Source organism: Triplophysa dalaica, chromosome 17, assembly GCF_015846415.1.
Source record: "Triplophysa dalaica isolate WHDGS20190420 chromosome 17, ASM1584641v1, whole genome shotgun sequence".
Lineage (NCBI taxonomy): Eukaryota > Metazoa > Chordata > Actinopteri > Cypriniformes > Nemacheilidae > Triplophysa > Triplophysa dalaica.
This window is the reverse complement of record NC_079558.1, coordinates 11,148,130-11,168,687: the sequence shown is the minus strand read 5'-3', so window position 1 is coordinate 11,168,687 and position 20,558 is coordinate 11,148,130. Positions and strand designations below refer to the sequence as shown.

The window sequence follows — 20,558 nt, the reverse complement described above, 5'->3', positions numbered from 1 at the left end:
TGATAGGATAAAATCCAAACTTCCAAGTTGCATAGTTTATCAGCAATACAGTGTCAACGAAGATTTGAGAAGATACAATTGATCAATTGGGGTGATGCCAAACGTCTGCTAAAACTATCGTGGTTAGATTACACGCCTTTAGCATTAGCAAGCGGTTTCAATAGGCAGCAAGTTACGAACGAAGTTACCGTGCCAAAAAAGGCTATGAAAATAAGCGAATACATCACTGACACAATGGTAAACAAGTAACAATCATATTCCCTATAACGATTAGAGTAAATAATGAATTAAGTCAATTTAATTTATAAATTTTTCTTTGTAAATAAACCTTGTCACTTGACTTGCAAAGGTTACTCTCTGCTGTCTCAGACGACGACATCTCTGTCCTGTGTCCGTTGCTTCGGTCTGTTGCTAGCCTGTGAGACGTAGAGTGCAATTATCAACACCACCGATAATGGCCACTATCATTTACGGAACCCTTTTGTCCTGTGATGCCAACCGTAGCTTCTCTAATGGGAGGGAGAGGGGGGTATCGGAGCTGTAACTTGCAATTTCCTACATCGCCAATAGTGGCCTCTGAAACTTACACACAGAACCTTTAAGTGATTTTTCATATTTGCTGGAACTATACCTTTAATTCATCGATCAAGTTCTATTTGAAAGTCAAGACAATATAGGTTCAGTTGTAATAAACACCTTAATTTCACCGAAGGTAGAGAAGTTGACTTACTGTTAACGTGTTGAAGGAGCTGTCGACCTGTATAATCAGACTTTTGTGGATGATCCGAGCACATTTCTATGCATCTGTGTTTCTTCATCTCTGGAGAAGAGATTATTCAGATGTAACATTTGTCCAGGCCGATGTGACGGCACCCGGCGATCGATATATCATCTCAGTTGAGGCTGCACTCTCTCTTGGCACCCGGTCAAAAGGCGGAAATTAACCTTTCCCTTTAAGTGAGGGTCAGCTACACTCCTTCATGACAGAAAAGCACTTCTTTGTCTCATCTCCTGCTCTCACAGAAAGAAAGAGATGGAAGAAATTATAACTGACTGCTCTGAATCAGTAGATTTGTTGAAAAAGTAATCCAGTAAGCACTTTTTAAATATATATCATACAATTAAGATTGGAATAATGGACTTTAATCCAGTTTCACTAAATATAGCCAAACAACAAATCTTATCATGTATGTAAAAGTACATCTTTCTGCTTTAAGGATTTCAAATAATAAGATCACATTAATCATCTGCTTTTGTTCTGCTTGTATTCTTACTTATGATTCACATTAGCAAGGATTAAATGCACTGCCCCGCTTTGTGTCCCCCAGGATAAACTGATATTTACCATCCTCACCGGACACTCCTGCGTTCCCTGACAAATGAATTGCATAAGTAATGAACAATATTAGAACCTCTGTGCATCCACAATTAAGAGTAATGACGTTTAACGGCATGTTCATGCGCTGAGAGTGAGTTATTCCTTCTTGAAGACGAATTGAATTACTTCCACTTCCTCCCACTGCCTGAGGTAAGGGGCAGGATGTTTCCAAGGAGATGATGATTAGCATCAGCAGTAGTAGACTCGCAAGTCTCGGGCCTTTACGCAGATGGGACCTGATGCAAATGACTTCAATTACGTGCTAAATGTTACATGCCCCGGTTCGGGTGTATGAACGTCACAAGTGACCTACGTTACACAGAGACAGGCAGACAGAAGTAATGCTCTCTGAAATATTTTATTATTATAGAAATGATTGAATAATGAAATTCTTCAAATTACAAGCTATTTGATTATTAAAAATCTGTATTGAGAATCTGCACAATAATTGTTAGCTACCACTTAGTGCCCAATATGAGAGATATCTGTTAAAAACAAACTACTTTCATTTTTGACTTTTAATTTTAAAGGATCAAAATGGAGTGAATATACGAGACATTTTTGTGAATTCTAAAGTCATTCGTCTTTCTGTCTGTATATTGCTGACAGAAATGTGACAAAAAGCCTTAAAAGCCAGTACATACATTTCAGTACACAAGTAAATACCTGATAGTTTACTTATATAAATATCCAAAGAAATACATTTTGTGTTTATAATTCCATTAAGGTGCTTAATTTATATTGACTGTTTCTTCAACACAGTATATTAGGCTTATTTAAAATCAGATTAACCTCAGAAAGTCTAAAATGCTCAAGTTGACGCTAAAGCGATGGTTTTTGACAAGAGACACAGCTCTTTCATAAGGTCAAAGAGAAAGAATCTATACTCTTATAAATAAATAAATATTCTTAAAATTATTACATGATTTAAAGAGCCATCTCTCAATGTTCATCCCTGATCTGTTCAGTGATCTGCATTCATTCTTCGTAATTTAGGTGGGAGGTTGTCCTCCGGTCGTCCACTGGACATGGGTAATGAGTTGAGGTTTGGCCCTGGAACAGAAGCAGTCATTAGGAGCAGTCTATGATGCTCCAGTTCTCCTGCTGACTGGGTGTGGGCTTCTGAACCCATCTTTAGAGCCTTTAACTGGAGCAGATTTTCCGGCTCCTCTTGGCCCAACAGTGATCCGAGTCTCTGAACCCTGAGAGGCAGGTCTCCCGTGCTTGAGGCCTTTTCCGTTGGCTGAGTGATTCCAGGTTTGAGGACCTCTTTTCCATTCTTGGAGCTCATACGCTGGAGCTTGCTGGGTAATTTGGAGCCTGGTCCGTCAGCGTGAGGAACCCCGTCTAAAGAGAAGATCCGTTCTCGGCGTCTGCGCCCGTCAATCATCGCAGGGGAGAGAAGAGGACCAGGGGAGGGGAGGGACGACTTCTCATCTTGCTCTTTTACACTGTATGGGGGCGTAGGCACCTCAAACGTATTGTGGAACTGCGAGTAGTCAACCCTGAAGAAACCGTCCTCTAGTGACATGACAGGGAGGAAGCGGTGACCCCACAGCACCTCGTCCTCTGTGTAAGATGTGCGTGCCTGACACGTCATGCCTGATAAAGGTGGACATAATGATTTTACAGAGATGAAATAAGTTTAAATTCTTGCTTTACCCTTTATTGTTACACACACATTATTCTGTAAAAGCAACGTCAACCAAAGTCTAATAACATTATCTTGTTTTTTAGCCTCATTTTAAGTAACACATATACTTGAAAAGGGAATACAGTTAGGGTATTTTTAAGACTATGTTTTAATAAATAGTAGAGCAAAAAGCAAAAATGTTGTGAAATGTTCTTATTTTTCACAAGATTCTTCAAAAAAATCATATTTGCTGTCTTTCTGTAATCTCTGTATGATACTGACCTGTTGTTTCCACAATGCCTTCCAAAATGACAACAATCTCAAACTGCTCATTCATGAGGGAGCGCTGGGACAGGTCGAAAAATGGGCTCTTGGAATTGATCTCATGACATATCGTCAGGGGTGAGACAAGAAAGAGCTGGTCAGCACCTGTTCCAAATCCTACATCCAATTCCCTCTGATCCAGCGGGAGAAATTCTCCTTCAGGGGTTTGACGGGACTAAAGCAAAAAGAGAGATTGTTAAATTTATCACAAATTAAATTTAGTCACATTTACAATTTAGGTTAAGTTTTCAATTTATATGAATTCAGTCTCATTTATTTCAAAATGATGGTGGTACCGTGATGTACTATGTTATAACTTGCACTTGACAAATATGATCCTAGGCAATGGACTAAAGGTTTCTTTAACTTTCTTTAGTTTTCTATTTAGTCTGCCTTGAACCAGGAATTGAAAATCTTACTTAAACCTGAAAATAAACCAAAACAATTCGTTTTTTTTACTCCATTCTTCGAATTAAATTTGGTTTAATTATAACTGTTAACATTTTCTTGATAAACGTTTTTTTGCACAGTCTATAGAGATTACCAGAATAACATTTTACTATGGGTTGTACATGTATATAATCTGTATATGCATTTGTGAACAAAAAATCTTGAAAATGCTTAAAACAAAAGAACATCATTTACAATGGAAAAGAAAAAGGAATTTGAAACTATTTATGTTATGTGGCCCAAACTTAATTTCCAATAGACCTTCACAATTTATTTAATGTAATACCGTTAATATACAATAAAAAATATATATTAAATCAATTTAATTTAATATAAGATAAAATAAATATATATGTGTATACAGATAGAAATAGCTCATTCTAAGGTAATCAAAACTTAACGCTCCATTATGTAAGGTCTTTATACATCTCCGAAGACATAGTTGTGTATATTATATTCATTTATATTAATTATATTATATTTATTTCATTTCTGTCAATAGATCCTCCAAAAATATTAAACATTGGATCTTTAAACTAAAAGTTTAACTACAATTGGCAAATAAAAACACTACTACACATCTAAATTCTGCTGTTTATTTAAAGCACACATTTTTATCTAATAAGAAACATTAAAATTATTTTTTCAAAACTTCAAATATTCCATGAAGTCGCAGATGAAGAGTAGCATGTCAAACCATAGAACATTGCCATCACTGCCTGAAATAACATGTCACCCACCCGCCCACAGACTAGGGTCATCTAGACACATTTACGCAACATATCCCACTGAGGAATGACATTGACTTTTTATGTGTAATATACATACCAACATCTTTTAAAGACCATCTTTAATTACTGAACGCAATGCAGTATCTGCTTTACACCCATGCTTGTGTTTCTATACTAACATTAAAGATCGGTGTAAACAGCCGGGTTTGCTGTGTGTGCCTAAGGGCACAGATGGTGAAACAGACTGAGAGCTTCTATCACAGTGGTGTTCCCAGCAAAAGGGTGAGATTTTTCACAAGTATAGATGCAGTGCTTGCATGCTGCCACCATCACACACACAAATCTTCTTAATCTAAGAAAATTGTAAAACCCCAAGTGTAAAACCTTCAAAGGGCAGCACAAGATGTCAGCTGCTAGTGTGATAAAGGTGGTGGAGAGACATCTGCTGACTGTTCTTGACTGGTGCTGTACTGCAACTCTGTGTGGTTTCACTTCCCACGTTTGTGTGTGAATCCTAAACACCACAAATCAGAAAGCCCTCTTTGACGTTTTCTTGCATGCAAGATTGGTGTCATCTTTCTTTTGAATTTTTCTTGCATGCAAGATTGTTGTCATCCTTCATTTGAATTTTTCTTTTTTCTTTTCATCCAAAAATCAAACCCAGTTTGAAAATCCATTTTCAATGATATTCAGCCTGAAATGTGGAAATCATGCAAATGTAACTTCCAGCCAGATCAGATCTACTAAAAGCAAAGCGTGTCAAACTGAGCAACACCAGGCATATCAAAGCCAACAGCATGAGTTTAAAAAAAGTTTTATTTGACAAAAAACAAAACTGATCTTTACCATATAATAAAAATTACCACAGCTTACCACTTTCATTGTCTATTAAAGAGCAGCTTTAATATTTGATCTTTTTTTGTGTGTTTTATGGTTTTATACAGATACTGTTAAGTGCCTTTTCTTAATTAGAAAGTTGGAGAAGAGGCGGCTTTAGAAACCCTCAGATGGTTCCCTGAAGTTCTGGGGAAAAAAATAGAAAGCTATGAGATTAATATTAATATAATCATTCCCACAGCTAAGCGTGAGAAATCCCAGGTGATGTTTAACCATTCCTGTCAAATCCTTCAACCCACATGAGATGCTATAGAAAGCTCTGACATTCTGTCAATGGAGCTCCAGGGATCACATGCGTAATACAATTTTAAAATTTGACTAATGTGTTGAATAAAATGTGTCAAAACAAGGAAAACATAAAGTTCCCAGGTGCATATATTTTAAAGCTTGTTTTTTTGCATGTAGTGTAAATGAACAAGGCTGTGACTGTTAACACCAATTTTAATGTTGCCAATAATATTAGTGTTTTGTTAACAAATGCATAAAACAGCCAAAGCCTATTCACTCTATCTAGCAATACAGAACTCCAGACACTGAACCAAACACACTTCATTTCAAAGGCGGGACACAGTGCTTAATCTGCAGAGTGCTATATATGGGATACTGTTCCCCCCTCCTGTTTCTCTGCTGTTCTGGACAGTAACGGATAAAGGGCAGAGCAGAGGAGAGGAATGTGCGTCTGGAGTCAACCATCCGTCATTCTGCGCTCGCTGCAATGCGCCTGCTGAGTTCCACTGCTGTCAGTGGTGCGTGTGAGAACCATGTGTCAATCAGGATCTACTTTTCTCAGAACACAAATATCCCACTTTTGCTGTGATCAGCCCTATAAATCCAAACATTTCTTCAAAATTCCAGAATTACTTTCCATGTTAATCCGATCATCTATTTCCATAATTTTAAACATATATTTTTATTTAAACTGGATTCAGATTATGTATGTGATTATTTACGCTGCCCTGAGATTGTAAATGACGCATATACGCAAAGAACATATAAACATCTTTGCTCTATGGCAATGTGACCTTGGACCTTAAAGGTGCCCACATAACTCTCTCACTCTCTTATTATGTTCTCTTTGAACTATATTTAACCCTCCACTTCTTTGTGCATCCACAATCCAATAGTTGATTGTGACAGTTCAGAGCAAATTGGAAATCTGCTTTGTGTCCAAGAACTATACACTTTACCGCAAGGCTTCCCATGGGAATCCATTAAATAAGAATGTGAATCTTTCCAAATTATTTATTTAGTTCTTTGTTCAAGGAGCAGATAAGATCTCTATGCAAATCAGAGATTGCTTGGATCGCATTGTGTTGAATTACATTATAAGAGCAAACGCATTGACCAGTTGCCTGGTTTATAGTACTCTGTGCTTGGTATAAATCAATGAACGCCCCCCCCCCCCCTTTCCTTGGGAAGCATCAATACATCTACTATTGCCTGTCCCACTGAGAATCAGTTAACTAGACTGAGAATTTAAACCCTGTTTTAGATGCGAGTTTATCAAAAAGCACATACGTTTTCCATCGTAGAATTTGTTTTCTGTTCATGTTTTTCTCGTATTGGCACGCACGTCCTCTATTGGGATTAATATATCAATGTAATGTTGTTTAAAGTGAGCTACCTTGATGAGTTTGCACCTGATCTGCGCTGAAACCATATGGCTGTTCCTGAGATTCCCGATCCTAAACATAAGGCACAGCTTCCCGTCCCGTTGTGAGATGACCGAGTCCTGGCTGAACATGAGCGTTTCTGCGCGCTTCTTGGGCTGTGACATCTTTATGAACATACAGCCGATGAGAAACGCGTCCACGATCGAGCCCAAGAGAGACTGGAACAGGAAAAGTATGATGCCCTCTGGGCACTTCTCTGTTATGTATCTGTACCCGTAGCCTATGGTCGCCTCGGTCTCAATGAAGAACAGAAAAGCGGAGGGAAAGTTGTAAACGTTGGCGACGCACGGTGTGTACGACTCGTCGTGGCCGTTCCCGAGGTCTCCACGGATGTACGCGATGATCCACCACATAGATGCCATTATGAGCCACGCGACCGTGTACGTCAAGAGGAAAATGAGCATGTTCCATCGCCACTTTAAATCCACGAGCGTGGTGAAGAGGTCGGAGAGGTACCTGCTGTTCTCCCCGCCAAGGTTACCGTGCTGGACGTTGCAGCGTCCGTTTTTCTCCACAAATCGCTGGCGCTTTCTTTTAGCCGGGGCAGAAAACGACATGCCCCGGTCCGTGTTCACCACCCGATAGTCATCGCCGAATTTCCTTCTGATTGTAGACATGACGAGACAACCGCAATTGTCAGATGAACGCACGCGTAAAATGTCTCGAGTTTCACGCCAGTCTATTTACGCATGGCACTAAATAATCCACGCGTTTAGTGCTGCGGTCCATAGATGTTGCGAGAATTTACTTGATCGGTAACTTCACTTGCAGCATTTGAGTTGCTCAAATTATTCCGACGCAGGGGTATTCAAAAAAGTTAAAACACAATAAGTGCTCCAATGCCTTTTCCCAAACTTCTGTGATGCGCACCAGCCTCCTCAGCATCTCCAGATTGATGTTACATCTCTGCCCAGCTCCATAGAGTCTAGTGTAGATAAACTGCGGCACTGTGTGTGCATCTCTACATCTCTTGTATTGCATATACGCTGTGTGAGAAAGGCAGGGGTTGGGCAAATGTGCTTGTGCGTGTGTCCAACACATCGAATAGCAGTAGTGTGGGGGAAAACATGTATGGTTGTTGTGAAAACTTGCACTACAGTGCCATCTGCTGAAGGCATATCGATCGTAACACCAGCTCCAGGTGATGTAATATTGGCTAGGAACAGACACACCCCTCAAAATCGAATACAGAAATGTATAAGGCACAAATACATAATATAGAGCCGTAAACAATAATTATATGCCATAAAAATTAGTCATTACTATATTTTAGCAAATTATTTTAATAATAAAAAGGCTGGCACACATTCAATATCAACCTATACAATTAAACGTTTTACTAGTTTAGGGTAGGTATACAATTTGAAATCTAAACCATAATGTCTTACATGAAGAATTGGATTACATTTTAAAAGAGTTACATTGAAAATGTACTGTTAAATTGTTTGTTAAGCATTGACAAGTAATTTATTTGAAAGTTCCATGTTTTGGTTATATTGTGTATTTTCAATAATTGTTCTAGTTAAGGTAAATGTACACTGATAATTTTTCCTCAGAGACAAAGATGTGTTACTAACGGACACATGGTCCAACTATTGTGTTTAATGTTTTGCAACTGTGACTGATGTTATCATTATTATAGAAATCATGTTTGTATAGATGTGACCAATATTATATTTTGCATATTTGAGTCGATTCAGGTTTATTGACAAGTATTGACACTTAAGGTTATTGACAAGCATACCAATAAGAGTTAACAATAATTAAAATATTTAGAAACAACATCTTGATGAGTCTTTATGTTTGTATTTTGATTTATTATTTGTTTAGTAATTTGCCTTTTTAGATGATTTAGATTCAACTTTATTGTCATTACACATATACAAGTACAGTGTAATGAAATGTAGTTTAGGTCTAACCAGAAGTGCAATTAGCAAGTGCAGGATATACAGTGTGAATAAATACAGAATACAATATTAGGAAATACTTTACAATGGGCATGTACTATGAAAACATGACAGTCGGTATGTACTATGAACAATGTAAACAGAAGGCTATATAATGTAAACATTAATGTACAGGTGGTTATGAACAGATAACAATATAGACTATACAATAGTGCAAGTGACTTGAGTGTGCATTAGTTACAGACATTAGCTATTAAAGTTACAGTGCAGTAGATGAGTTGATGCAGTTAATAAAGGTGCGGTGCAGTAAATGAGTTAATGCAGTTATTGAAGTTATAGTGAATACATGAGTAGATGCAGTTATACAGTTACAGTGCAGTAGATGAGTTAGTGCAGTTATTGAAGTTACACTGCAGCCTTGTGAGTCAAATCAGTCAATGCACACAAGATGGATGCATACAACTGTGATATATTGTCTCACATTATTTAGTAAACTCTACATGCCAAGCCAAAACTTACATGGAAAAATATTTGATAAAATATTTAATTAAATTGATTAATCTATAATAAATCACTACGATAAGATTCCACACACAAAAAAAACGTGTGTATGTTGCACCCCACTCATCACACAGCATTGGTCAAGTCCTGCCATAACCAATAAACAGCCAGTGGAACAGAACCACAGCTGGGAAATAACAATATATATATATAAATGAGTTTTATTACACTTATTTTAAGGTTTTATAGATTATTATATTACTTTTTATAATATCCTTATATACTTTTTGTTTTTAACGTGTTTTTCTGGGCAAATATGTAAATGTAATGTTTGGTTGCTTTGACAATGTTAAGTCTCCTTTTACTATGCCAATAAAGGTATTTAATTCTAAATAGATGGTTACTGTAGATAGATTAGTAGTTTTATTTATTTATTTATTACATCTTTTAAGTTTATATTGATGTATTATATACATGGGTTTTTAATTATTTTGAAATCCGCTTTAATATTTATTTCCATTATGTGAATGAACCTATAGCCTGGGGGAAATAAGCAATGGCCTACATCAAATATGTGCTAACAATTCAAAAAGATCGCAGATGCTCAGGCACAATCCGCATTTGCATAGTGGCCCCCTGCTTGACTAGTCCTGCTTGTATCCGTCTGTCTCCTCTCACGACCCGTCCGCTCAACCCATAATTCCCAGCGTCGACACAACATGGAAGAGGCCAACAGCTGCAAGAGAACAATGTTTTGGCTGTAAAATAACTTAAGGACCCGAATGCCGGAATTCATTTGAACGCTACGAGTGGGCCGTGGTCATGTACAAGTAAGTGCTATTGTATTTTACAGTTTCTTTTCTTTAAGACTGAGCAAAGAAACGCGTTTATTTCCGACTGAAAGCTCCAAAGAAATCACAGCCGCTCGAGCGAGAGATGCGTTCATCGTGAGCATCATTGTTTCAGAGGCGCACACCATTGCTTAAGACTGGGCCGTTTAAAGGCACTTTTACGCTATATTTATATTTTTCTTAGATAATTTACATTTATAGTAATCTCAGTGTGCTTGTTACATCGTATTTATCGTCGTATATTCTCAGCGGATTGTGTTACTGTGCGCGGGCTATAATTAGTGATGGTGTGCGCAATGAATGGTAACAATATATCACCCCTTGTACAGTATAAGCACGGGACGCGAGAAACTACAAGGCTGCAGTCATGATCAAATACAACTTTTACGCTTCTACGCAGCTCAGACTGTATCAGATTGATTCGTATGTTGTAATCGGAGCGCATAAGAGCGTCGCGTGCGGGCTGTTAGCTGTGGCTCTTTCATCTGCATGCTACTTCTTCTGGCTAGCACCGTTCATCACTCGGTTCAATAATCCACTTTTCTTATGAGTTTTACTTTTATTTCGCATTTACGCTGTGTGGACGTGCAATCATTTCCACATTCAACGTTACATCCATAAGTTTGTTTTAAATATTATTTAAGTTCCCTTGCCCCACTGCTTGGTGTGAGTTAGCCGTTAGCTGCTAATGGAGTCATTTAGACGGAGATGTGTTTGGGTAATTGTGATGAACGACTAGATTGGCCGGATTTGGTAAAACGTGATCAATTTTACCTAGTTTAGGCCCCAAATAAGAGGCAAGGACCGATATATAGAGTTAGAACTTGAGTATCAACGTGCATGGACTTGATTTTATTGGGTAAAACCCACACTTATCAAAAGATTGAGTCATATCAACACGATTAAGCAGCTTGGCAATAACGTTAGCTGATCACAATAGAGAACAATGCTGCGGGACCAACAAAACCAGGGCCGTCTTTATCCCATATGAAGAGTATTTTAACTGTATTTTATGAGTATAAATCCCAATTTCACAGTTTTTGTATTTGCTTAACACATAACCTTAAAAATATATATTTTTGTAAGTACTATTAATCTAATGGGGCTAAGGTTAGCTAACAGTTCATCGAACAGGACCAATGCAGTTTCCCGTAAATTAAGGATTTATTTGTTTTCTTTAAACTTTTTTTTAAACGTATAAGTAAAAGCAAAGCTATTTTGTGTTATTTTTGCTATTTCTGTTTATGACTAGAATATGGTGAGATTTTGTTCTGATGTTTAAACTTGTGTTAGCATCATCCTTTAATAAAACAACTTGTATTTTAGTGTGATTTCAGAGAATCTGTGATTTGCAGAGTCTAGAAAGTTTAAATGTTTGATATAAGCCAATGCTTGTTTTAGTCATGACTATTCAATCTGTGATGGACCTTAATTATCATAACAAAGCTTGCCAAGATAATGTATGAACTCCTGCCATTTTAGAAGATATCGGCAATTGCTAGTGGTTTAAAATGACTGGCACAATGTTTTTAAGGTTATCCGTTTATCTACCATCTTGGTCTGATGCTGACAGCCAGGAGGGTAAACTGTCTTTATGACCCAAGATGTCTTTTTTATCCTTACAATGAACCATCCCAAAAGCAGTTCTTGTGGTCTGTATATGGTGTAAATGTCTCGATTTTTTTTTTTAGATTTGTCATCATGGTGGCATTTCATTTGAAATCACACAATTATCTGATTTTAGTACATGAATTGTATTAATGACTTGTATTTTTACATCATACAATTACTATAATTTATGTAATGGTTCTTGAATTAACACTGTCATATATTTTTTCTTCGAAGCTTATTTCATCAACTGAGCTGAACAAACTTTGGCCTTTTGAAGACCCAAGCATGAGTATTATCCAGGACAAGCTAGGCAATGAGTTTTTGCGGAACGGAGGCATGGACCCCAACTTCCCACCAAACATGATTATGTTTAGCCATTTACCTCCGGTGACCAGTTTCACGCGGCTGACTTCTCAAGCCTCGATGGCAGATCTGCCCCAGGAGATGATCCTTAAGAAAGAGCGTGACTCTCCTGATCATGGTGGTGGCTTTCTCCATAGTATGGGTATCAAACAGGAGAAGCTCAGCGAGCTTGACTACCGCCTCCCGATGTATGCGACAGGAACTGGAACAACAGGAGGAAAAAGCACTGATATGCTGGACATGTCACTTGGCAACCACCAAAATATGCTTCTGCATGACCTAAGCCTTACCAATGTAAGTGTAACCAAATTAGAAATTTGTTTATTTGAATGTATTTTATACTCTAAACCAGTGGCTCTCAAACTTTTTTGTTGTTAAACCCCCTTTTGTTGGGTGTATTGCTTTGCGGCCCCCCAAATAAAGACTTAATCAAACACTTAGAATTTAAATTAAACTAAAAACATATTCAGTATACGATGAACATCCTTTCTTTTTGTTGGCAGGCTTTTATTTTTCTAGGTTTGATGCCTAAAATTTATGATGAATTTCTTTATTTCATAAAATGCAACATAATCTGTGCCTCCCCGGATAAATCTTTGGGCCCCAAGTTTGAGAACCGCTGTTCTTAACCATATTGTTGTCTTAGACAGTGTCTACATCAGACACGACCCGACACATGGCTTGTTCTAACAGGATTGTTGCGCTGCGCCACATCCAGTTGAAAATGATAATGGGTTCTAATGCATTCTATTATCTTTTATCATGTCGCAACGCATCCAGTGTATTACCTTACTGAATTCTCATGATTAATTTTGAATGCCAATATATTGACTTAAGTTGATCATTAAATAATGCTTTTAAATAATTTATTAAATGGTGCTGGTTTTCTCAGCCTGCCTTCAAACCGTCTTTGGTTTTCATCCAAAGTTTATTTTTATTCTTCTTTAGCAGTTCTCTGGCAGACTTGGGAAAGACCCAAAAGAATCAGGAACTAGAAGAGGGAGGAAGACAAATGGAGAAGGACTAGAGGGCAAATCCAGAAGGAAACAGGGAGACTCCGCAAAGGTTTTTTGTTTTTATTGGTCACTTTGTTGTGTAAAATATATATTATATATAAAGTAGTTTTTTAAGATATATTGTTTTGTCACGGTTGGAATCATAAATATATTGCTATATTGACCATAATGATTTCATTTTTTTCTAATGAATGAAGATGTTTTAATGTCTTTTTCTTTGTTGTTTTAGTCACTCATGCTGGATGGGGATTCCGGGCCTCTTTCTCCCAACTCTAAACCGCACATATGCGAGCACTGCAATGCAGCCTTTCGAAGCTCCTATCACCTGCGCAGACATGTGCTCATTCACACAGGTGACAAGCTTTTACTGCCAGCTGCATTATAGCAGAGAGAATGACACCTTATGAGATGCTCTTGTATAAAACCTTATGTGGAAAATGCTGTATTTGTTTTTTGATCGTGCAGGTGAAAGGCCTTTCAGGTGTAGTCAGTGTAACATGAGCTTCATTCAGAAATATCTGCTGCAGCGGCATGAGAAAATCCACAGTGGTGAGTCTAAGTTTGCTTTCACAGTGAAGACAATGGAAGATTGCTTTATATATATGTAGATGGCGCTGACATGGTTTTGCTTGCGTTACAGGAGAGAAACCATTCAGCTGCGACCAGTGCAACATGCGCTTTATTCAGAAGTATCACATGGAGAGACACAAAAGGACACACAGTGGGGAAAAGCCATATAAATGTGACACCTGTCTACAGGTAAGTCCTAGCAGATGAGTCATATTTGCGCTAATACTGGACTGGATGATAAAGCACTACATGAAATGAAACAAAATGATAACAAAAGTGAGCTCAATGTTATGTACTATGCAAGGAATGCTGCGTTGTGCGTTTTTTTAACGTCACAATAAAGGAGTAATATACACCCACAATTAGCAGATCTCTTATGTTTGTTATTAGTAGTTGTGGACGTAAAAGTGAAGCCAAAAGTGTGTTTCATTCTCTGTGGCTCCTGCACATTATGTGTGACATGAAACTGCAGGGTCTTTGCAGAATATCTTCATTTGTTACTGGTTCCGCTCAATAATTGTGCCTCTGGTGTCTGTCGCTAGTTCGCCTCTTGAGATTATAGAGTAAGATGTATACACTTCACAGCTCTTTCTAGCTAATATCGGTTACTGCTCTGTTTTTTGTAACTTGTGCCTTGACTGCACTATTAGCTAACACCAAACAGTCATAGTGTGCTGCTTTGTCTTATTTGATTGTGTATTTAATGCATTTATACAGGCTTGTCGTTAAAGCATGGTTTGAAAGACTAGAATTTTCACTATGTGGAAGACAATAGACATAGAAAAACCAAACTACAATCATCTCTACTGTAGATAGTCAGCAGGAGTATTTTTTCTTCTGAGCTCTGCTTGCACTGGAGACAAAAGGGTCCACAAGGTAAAAACACTCTTGGCTGTACTTTGAACATGCGTTGAACGTCTGGTTTTAAACCTGATTTAAAAAAACTTGCACATATTTTTTTGCCGCTTTTAAAACGAGGTCTATCAAGTTTGAACATGTTTTTGATCTCTTTTTCAAAACGAGACCTTAAAAATATCATTACCGTAAGAGTAAAAATGTCATTACCATAGCATGCTGGAAAAAGAGAAGCCATGATGTTTAAGCAAGCTTAAGCTTTTTAAAAATATGGACCGACCTGTTGGTAAAGATAATCAATATTGTTGTGTACACCGTGTGACAAGAGAACTGTAAACATTTAACTAGAGAAAATAAAAAAAATCTGCAAAGCTGGTAGCCATTTGGCAAGTCCTGGAAGATTACTGCATTACTTCTTAGATCTTTATTTTACGCTTGATTCTGTACTGAGTGTTTAAACAATTCTTTTAAAATTTTATGCAAGATGAGAGCATGGGTCATGAAAACTTATTTTTCCACTATTTCTTAATTTTACATAAATATTTTGTAAATTTTTTGTCATTTCAGACCGTCTAGCATACAATCTTTTTTTCCCCAGAACATTTTATATTTACTAATAGCAGGACGTGTAACGGTAATGAGTTTTAGCAGAAAATGCAGTAAAATATAAAAAAAAAAAATCTTTGTGTGAGGCGAAGAACAGTTTCCTTTATTATCATTTGTTGTGTTACTAAATTGTTTTATTGTTAAAATCCTCTTTGCGATGATGAGTGAAACTGATCCACCTACGCCATGAGACTGAAAATGCATGGGAAAAAAAACAGTTGACCTGACCTCAAACTTCTCTTTCTTGCCCTGCAGTATTTCTCACGAACGGATCGATTACTGAAGCACAAGAGAACTTGTGGAGAAGCCATAAAGAAAGGTCTGGACCCAGAGATGCTAGATCTGGGAGATGAAGACATGGGAGAAAGCAGCTACTTACTCACTCAGGGAAACACCAGTGCCCCTCCACGCAAGAGGGGCAAGTCCAAAAGCGCCAATGAGGGAGGAGAGCGACGACGAAAGAAAGCTGCTGCAGGAGGAGGGGCGCAGATGACGCGAGGACTTGGCCCACAGGACTACGCTGTGAACATCCCCAGTGGATCAGGGCCGTCTTCGTCAGGAGGTCTGGCTGATACCAGCATTGACCACCAGGATGGACGCACACCCAAGCTTGTCTTCAAGAAAGGTGGACGCAAGGGTATGGGCAAGGGTCCGACGTCTATGGATCAGTCCCATCAAGCCTCTGGTCTTCATGAACAGAAGCCAGGTACTCTGAACATGTCTGGATCTGGAAGTATGGACAGTCTTGGCCTTCTCCAATCCTCCGTTGGCCCCAAACAGGGAGGGACCAGCAGCAACTATGATGATGCCATGCAATTTTTGAAAAAGAGGCGCTACTTGAATGCTGCTAACAGTGGAGGGGCTGGAATTGACTTCAGCTCCATCCACCTTCCACAGCCGACGGTCATCCAAGGAGGTATAGGAGAACCCACGTTGGCCTTGCTTGACACGTCACCGCTGGTAAGCGTCGACAAGCATGACAAGTCGGGGATCCCAGATGAAGTGCTGCAGAGCTTGCTGGACCACTACACCCAGAAATCCGATAGCTCACACCATGATGTGACGTTTGATCTGCAAGATTCACACCATGTGGAATTGCAGCCAGCCTCAGCAACACCTGAACTTGATGACGGTTCCCCCGGTAGCCATGGTGACAAGAGTGGGGTGATGAATGAGTACTCAAAGTTCTTGCTGCAGACCCTGGAGAGAACGAGCCATAGCAGTAGCTTTGTTTTGGGTCCATCTGGACCCTTCCCGACACTTCTGTCATCTAGTAGTAGCTCTGCTAGCACTCTCTTCACAGATAAGAACATCTACACCGCCTCCCCACTGGACTGTGGATATGGTCAGCCTGTATCCTCTCCTCTTGCACCTTCCTCCTCTTCCCTAACCAAATCTCATTTTGGAATGCTGGTAGGCTCTCCGTCACCTTCCCACGCCTCACCCTCCTCGCAACAAGGCTTTCATCTCAGCAGCCTAGAACCAGCAACACACCAGCAGCTTACGCCATCTCAAGAGCTTACTGACCAGCTAGAGAAGCAGCACTCACCGCAATACCCTCTCACAACTCAGGAGCTAACCAATGGCGGCAGCCAAAAAGACCAGCAGTCGAAGAACGGCACCTCTTCGGCAAACAGAAACTGCACCGGTGGCAGCTCATCCAACGGCTCAGTCTACTCCATGGCCCAACCTCCTAACCTTACCACTTTGGAGCCCTCTAAGGAAGTGGACATGCGTGCCACCTACCAGATCGAGAATTTCGCCCAAGCCTTCGGCTCCCAGTTCAAGTCCGGTCACCGGACCTCGCTAGGCTACGGCGGGGAAGTGGACCACAGAATACAACGGACTCCCGTTTCAGAATTCTCAGGGTATACTAGTCTGTTAGCAGATGTCAGTGAGTCAGCTAGCTCAGGATCCAAAACCCCCACAAGCCAAAGCTACAGGTAAGGGTTTAGGTAGCTCGCCTAACCCTGATTTGTGGGATGAGGACTTTCTCCAATGCTTCCTCCTCTTCACGAGTATAACTTTAATTATTACACTGCCATTAAATGTCAATAGAGGACTTTACCAGGGAAGGTCTGCAAGACCTCTAATGCAATTTCTCTTGTTCTTTTTAATGTATTTTAGTCATCTGTTTTATTAGTGTAGTGGATGTAAGAATAGATTCGAAATGAATTTTCGACAGAATTAGGCTAGCAAAGGACTTGACTTTTCCGAAACTTTATGTCTTAGCCATCATAGTCCAGTTGTAAGATTAAGTTAATGATGAACGCCAATTTACAATAACAAATGTCAGGGAGCGGCCCAGTATTCAATTGCAAAAAAATGTATTGTCTGTTACAAAAATCAAAAGTATTACTCAGGAAAAAACAGTAACTTTTTTTAATGAGGTGTTTGAGCACCCTTTTTTACACGTGTTCTTGTAAATGACAGCTTTGTTTTTGAAATTCCTTGAAGACAATTAGGAATTCAGCTTTTGACACTGGTTACTCTTTCCACTACTTTGCAAAGCTTACGGTACTTCTTAATGTGAAAACACTTGCATACTTTCACTAAGGGCCATGTAAAGAAAAAGTACTGGTAGTCAAGTAGGCAAATAAGAACCTTTGAAAATCTGTAGATATTTATTTGTAGCTACATGGAACCACATAACTATTGTCTCAGGGTGAGCAGCAATTCTTATCCCCATTAAACTTTACTTTTAGTCCGCTGATATGATTTTTATATCTCAAGGAATCAAATAAGCACTTTGATAAACCATGAAAAAGCAAGAATTCAGATTCAGGACACGTAAAACTGTTATTTTTTGATGAAGAAAGCTGTGATTTTAAAAAGCGGGGGAGGGAAAGGCGAGTTTGCCGATCAAAAAAGGGCATTGGAATCTTTGGATGTTCATTGGGGATATAGTGTTGTTCCTGTAATTGAAAATACTGTTATTGAATGCCACTTTTTTATTGTTGTGGTCCTCAGGCTAACAAAAGTACCCTTGCAGAGCAGAATACTGCTTTGGAAGTGTTATCACAACTGTTTGGGTCGAGTAGCAACAATTGGACTTCTACCTCTTACCGCGTCATTTTGAATTTAACGCCTGTGAAAATCGCAAGCTTCCCTTTTAAATTGTTGCAGGGAGCAGAGCCCACTTCCGGAGCGTACGAAAGGACCTGAACCTGTGATGTTTTATGTTTTAAATATTGTTTGACTTCGATTGAGGAACGAAGCCGATTACAGAGACTTCACGTTGAAACGAGGTGGTTTCCTCCCAATGCAATTTTGATGCCCTTGGAAAGAGTGGTGGGCAGGTATGTCTTCCACTTGCTGTGGATTGTGGCCCAGTGTGAGGTCCTTCAGTGGTCCTACCCTGTATTTCCCCCTTGCCTTTACGGAGTCCTGTCACAGAGAAATGCCATTGCTGTGACGGTGTCATGAACAAAGTCTGAATGCTGCACTCCAAACTCGTTCCATGCTTTTATAGAAAGAAAGAAAAAAAAGAGTGGTGTGAAGAATAGGATTGACCTTAATATACCTCATATCATTGTAAAAATGAGAAACCAGGGACGTGTGTATCATGTAGTGGGAATATTGTAGTTAATTGTATTGTATTGTGTCAGCTTATTGTATAATCATATGATACCATCTTAGTTTACAGTTTAAGCTGATATGATGAAATACAAGCGTAATGCTTTTTTGTCTGTTAAGCGGTTATGCCAAGCAGTGTTTCTTTGTAGAATAATCCCTAGAATTTCATGATTTTGTCCTGTTTTCCTATTTGTTTTTGTTACATGCCATGTGTTTTGATATGATTTCTAGAAATTCATTGTTTACAATAATCTACAAAAACACTACCATGTTTTTGTTTTGTTTTTTGTTTCTGATATGCATGACATGAAGTTGTTTTGTTCCGTTTTGTTTATGGCTTTCCCCTGATCACCATTGCACCAGAAGTTTGTAGCATATGCATCCCCGACTTCAGTCTTGTTTCTGTGACGGGGCTGTACATGTCAGATGACTTTATAAATGATTAGGTGAGCCAATAAAAAACCTTTTGTTATAAAAATCTCGTTTTGTATTCTTTTGCATTGTTTGTTAAGGGCTTACATAGGGTTGAATGTCAATTCATGTGAACCTTTAGTCATTTTTAAGAAAATGTAGTACAAGAATTGTTATGCCATTATGAATATCAAGCAAACTTTTTAATGTAAATCAGAAGTCACCTTCAAATCAACGAAAGTTTGACAGTTAAGACATTGGAAATAATGGGGAGATGTTAAGTGCTGTGTAGATTTAAACATCTTTCTTTCTCTAGATGTTGCCAATACAGAAATTAAAGCCAATTCGGTCTACTTCCATGGATATCTTATGTATTTGTATTTACTGAACCTTTGTGTTCTGCTTACCACCAGGTGGCAAAATCGAGCCATGTTTCACGAAATATTAGGAAAACCACATTTCACATTATTTATCACAAGTTGTTAGAGATTGATAAACGTTTTCTATGTATAAAGACGAGAACCCCTAAACAAGGATTTTAACATAGTTTAGTTTGATTTGTCAGTTATTTGATACCATATCCTATCTGACCGTACTTTGATTTGATTTGACATTGTTGACAAGCAACAGGTTACACCTTACATAAGATTTACGATTTTAAACTTGTGTACTTAAAGGTCCGGTGCACAGACAGAACTTTGCCCTAAGCCAGGAGTATGCCTTGGTTAAATTAAGATATTTATGTCGTCTTTATAAAAATACCTTAGGAGAATACATTACCGGTGTGGATCTCGAGACAAAACAATGGCACTGATATATTTTGAGATATTTCTGGGCAAATTATATTCAGTTAAGACGGGTCACACATTAATTTTAGTCTGGGACTAGCCAAATGCCTTGTCTGTGAAACCAGGCCAGAGTTGTAATGACCTGTTTATGTTTCCATTTTGAAACATTTATTGTAACATCATGGTACAAAGGGCTTGGTTTTAATTTATTTGCTAACACAATGAGTTTTTATTGTTGCTTGGAGACGGAGAGAGAATTTCCTTATTTAACACAAATGATTTATCCAAATTGACTATTTTGTTAATTTTTATTTTTTTCCATGTGATGTCAAATTTAAATTGAGAATAAATCTTTTGAATTACGGCCTATTATCTACATTACATCAGACACATGAACCTATTGGCTATAAACAAATG

General features: G+C 38.5%; 2 protein-coding genes across 3 annotated transcripts; one reads left to right on the top strand and one right to left on the bottom strand.

Moving 5' to 3' along the window:
• Positions 1-1,720: 1,720 nt before the first annotated feature.
• kcnj19b (potassium inwardly rectifying channel subfamily J member 19b) lies at positions 1,721-8,457 on the bottom strand. The gene is made up of 3 exons (XM_056771721.1): positions 7,038-8,457; positions 3,294-3,510; positions 1,721-2,980 (listed from the first exon to the last, which is right to left on the bottom strand). The coding sequence occupies exons 1-3, from the start codon at positions 7,701-7,703 to the stop codon at positions 2,343-2,345; spliced, it is 1,521 nt and encodes a 506-aa protein (XP_056627699.1). The 5' UTR covers positions 7,704-8,457; the 3' UTR covers positions 1,721-2,342.
• A 1,703-nt stretch (positions 8,458-10,160) lies between these two features.
• On the top strand, positions 10,161-19,414 carry znf281b (zinc finger protein 281b). 2 transcript variants are annotated; one of them, XM_056771720.1, is made up of 7 exons: positions 10,161-10,324; positions 12,191-12,613; positions 13,271-13,384; positions 13,565-13,688; positions 13,801-13,884; positions 13,976-14,094; positions 15,622-19,414. In XM_056771720.1, exons 2-7 carry the CDS (start codon positions 12,242-12,244, stop codon positions 17,311-17,313), a joined length of 2,505 nt encoding a protein of 834 aa, XP_056627698.1. In that variant the 5' UTR covers positions 10,161-10,324; positions 12,191-12,241; the 3' UTR covers positions 17,314-19,414. The 2 variants fall into 2 exon arrangements, with proteins under 2 accessions (XP_056627698.1, XP_056627697.1); XM_056771719.1 differs by having other exon boundaries at positions 10,162-10,324; positions 13,268-13,384.
• Positions 19,415-20,558: the final 1,144 nt, after the last annotated feature.